At 42.6% G+C, this 3,153-nt stretch overlaps 1 protein-coding gene across 1 annotated transcript; it reads left to right on the top strand.

Moving 5' to 3' along the window:
• The first annotated feature begins 337 nt into the window (after positions 1-337).
• Positions 338-1,176, top strand: LOC694067 (small ribosomal subunit protein eS4, X isoform-like). The gene has a single exon (XM_015134009.3). The coding sequence runs from the start codon at positions 361-363 to the stop codon at positions 1,114-1,116; it is 756 nt and encodes a 251-aa protein (XP_014989495.3). The 5' UTR covers positions 338-360; the 3' UTR covers positions 1,117-1,176.
• The last annotated feature ends 1,977 nt before the right edge of the window (positions 1,177-3,153 follow it).

The raw sequence follows: 3,153 nt of genomic DNA, 5'->3' as shown, positions 1-3,153 counted from the left end.
TAAAATATTGAGCCAGGCGCAGTGGCTCACGCCTGTAATCCCAACACTTTGGGAGGTTGAGGCTGGTGGATCATGAGGTCAGGAGATTGAGATCATCCTGGCTAACACGGTGAAACCACGTCTCTACTAAAAAACACAAAAAATCAGCTGGGCGCGGTGGTGGGCACCTGTAGTCCCAGCTACTCAGGAGGCTGAGGCAGAAGAATGGCTTGAACCTGGGAGGCCGAGCTTGAAGTGAGCCGAGATCGCACAACTGCACTCCAGCCTGGGTGACAGAGCGAGACTCTGTCTCAAAAAAAAAAAAAAAAAAAAAAAAAAAAAATCGGGGACGGAGGTCCTCTTTCCTTGCCTAACGCAGCCATGGCTGGTGGTCCCAAGAAGCATCTGAAGCGGGTAGCAGCTCCAAAGCATTGGATGCTGGATAAATTGACTGGTGTGTTTGCTCCTCGTCCATCCACCGGTCCCCACAAGTTGAGAGAGTGTCTCCCCCTCATCATTTTCCTAAGGAACAGACTTAAGTATGCCCTGACAGGAGATGAAGTAAAGAAGATTTGCATGCAGCAGTTCATTAAGATCGATGGCAAGGTCCGAACTGATATAACCTACCCTGCTGGATTCATGGATGTCATCAGCATTGACAAGACGGGAGAGAATTTCCGTCTGATCTATGACACCAAGGGTCGCTTTGCTGTACATCGTATTACACCTGAGGAGGCCAAGTACAAGTTATGCAAAGTGAGAAAGATCTTTGTGGGCACAAAAAGAATCCCTCATCTGGTGACTCATGATGCCCACACCATCCACTACCCCGATCCCCTCATCAAGGTGAATGATACCATTCAGATTGATTTGGAGACTACCAAGATTACTGATTTCATCAAGTTCGACACTGGTAACCTGTGTATGGTGACTGGAGGTGCTAACCTGGGAAGAATTGGTGTGATCAACAACAGAGAGAGGCATCCTGGATCTTTTGACGTGGTTCACGTGAAAGATGCCAATGGCAACAGTTTTGCCACTCGACTTTCCAACATTTTTGTTATTGACAAGGGCAACAAACCATGGATTTCTCTTCCCCAAGGAAAGGGTATCCGCCTCACCATTGCTGAAGAGTGAGACAAAAGACTGGCGGCCAAACAGAGCAGTGGGTGAAATGGGTCCCTGGATGCCATGTCAGACCTTTGTACATAATTAAAAATATTGTGGCAGGAAAAAAAAATATATATATATACACACACACACACACACACACATATTATATATATACACATACATATATATATATATACCCAATATAATTCTAGGGAGTCCAGTAGTAGAAAATTATCTATAAATATTTATTATATTACAGCCATCTATATTCTGGAATCACTCTTTTAGGAATTATAATTAAAACTTTGATAAGAGAAAATAAAACATTAATTTAGGAACAGTAGTTATACTAGAAAGAAACAAATCAAAGCCACTTAAAGAGAAAAAAAACACATGAGATATCTTTCTCTGTGTGTGGATGTTGGGGGTTTGGCTGCTGTAAAATCTGAGTCAGTACACACCACCCTGCATCCCAGAGCCCTCCCAAGTCCCCTCCCTCTTTCCTTGGGTCTTGGGCATGCAGGGGATACCCTGACTCTGACTGCTGCCATGGGCTGTAAGTGGAATAGCTGGTACAAAAGGGCCTCTTGGCAAATGCTGGATTCTGAGCTCTGATTCAGCCAATTTTTGCCTGTTTTCACCATTTTCTTTCTTTTGGCTCATTTTCTTTTCTTTCACCATTTGGCTCATAGAGGTGGATCACTCATGGGGTTTACTCAATTTTCCCTCAGTCATTGAACTTTCTAGATCATTGAGCTTTCTATTGATAGAGTCAAGCAACTTCCTTCAGGTTTTTTCTCATAGAAGAAAATCCACCTTTGACAGAAGTGGTACTATCCAATTCTTTCTACAGGTCTTTATCTGTCTTACTACAGTCAAGATTTTGATGTATAAAGCTGATCTTTTCATAAACTTTGTGACGTTTCTATTTCTTTTATTTTAAGCCAAAAGAAATTTATTCTATCATAGATCTGAAAGCCAGAAGTCAGAGATTAGGATTATTGAACCAAAATCAAGGTTCCTACAAGGCCTCACCTCCTCCAGAGACTCTAGGGTGAATTCCTTCACTGCCTCTTCTAGATTCTGGTGGCTGCAGGTATTCCTTGGCTGTGGCTACATTATTCCTATTAATGCTTTTGTTCAATTAGCAGAAATCTTTTGCCTAGCTCTTTTTCCCTCAACCTAGCTTTTCAATGAAAAACACAATCAAAGCAGCATATTCCAGAATTCCGTAGGGAAATCTAAACAGACTTGAGCCATGTGTCTGTAATTCAGACCCATCCATCAGAGTACCACACAGATGCTCAGGATTAGCTAGAAGGACATGTATGTGGCCATCAGCAGGTCCTCCCTGGCTCCAAAAGGCACCACAGCTCTGCCTCTGACCAGTGTTTATCACTACAATGCTTGACTGGTACTCTGTGAGTGTTTTACATCAAAGCCAAACAGTATCTGGCAACCAGAATAGATCATTAGTGGGCCTAGTGGAGGAGGGCAAGATTTTATAAACTAATGCTCTCTGACTATGTCCTGGTACTACCAAGTAAAAAGAGCTGTTATTTGTACAGTACATTGGAGAAAGTGAAAATGAAAAGGCTGATTACAGGGAGAACACAGGAGCCCAGGAACTGTGAATACTCCAGGCCCACCTGGCCCCATAGGAAACCAAGGGGATGCAATCAATACCTTAGGCTATTCTCCACACATGAACATTTCATGGTATAATTGCAGAGCAGGCTGAAAAGTGGAAAACTTGGATTGGGTTCTTGGTTTTTCAGATTTTTCTTTTTTGCAGTCAGGAAGACTGATCCTATCTACAAAGGTCAGAGACTTATTATCAACCTAGGAGTAATCTCCCCCATTTGTGTAGTTGGACTAGATGATTAGACTCAGAGAAGAGAAGGGACACAACAAAGATATTACCTCACAAATCTGGATGTCAATGGTAAGAACTTGAGAGAAATCAATCAGACCCAGTGTATATTCACACTTCATGGTTTTCCAGTGGAGCCAATGTGTTTCATTGCAATCCTAGCAACCTTAGATAGAAGGGATTCTCCT

The sequence above is a fragment of the Macaca mulatta genome, chromosome 3 (genome assembly GCF_049350105.2).
Source record: "Macaca mulatta isolate MMU2019108-1 chromosome 3, T2T-MMU8v2.0, whole genome shotgun sequence".
NCBI classification, from domain to species: domain Eukaryota; kingdom Metazoa; phylum Chordata; class Mammalia; order Primates; family Cercopithecidae; genus Macaca; species Macaca mulatta.
Note: the sequence above shows the minus strand (reverse complement) of the source record. Positions and strands in the feature narration are given on the sequence as shown.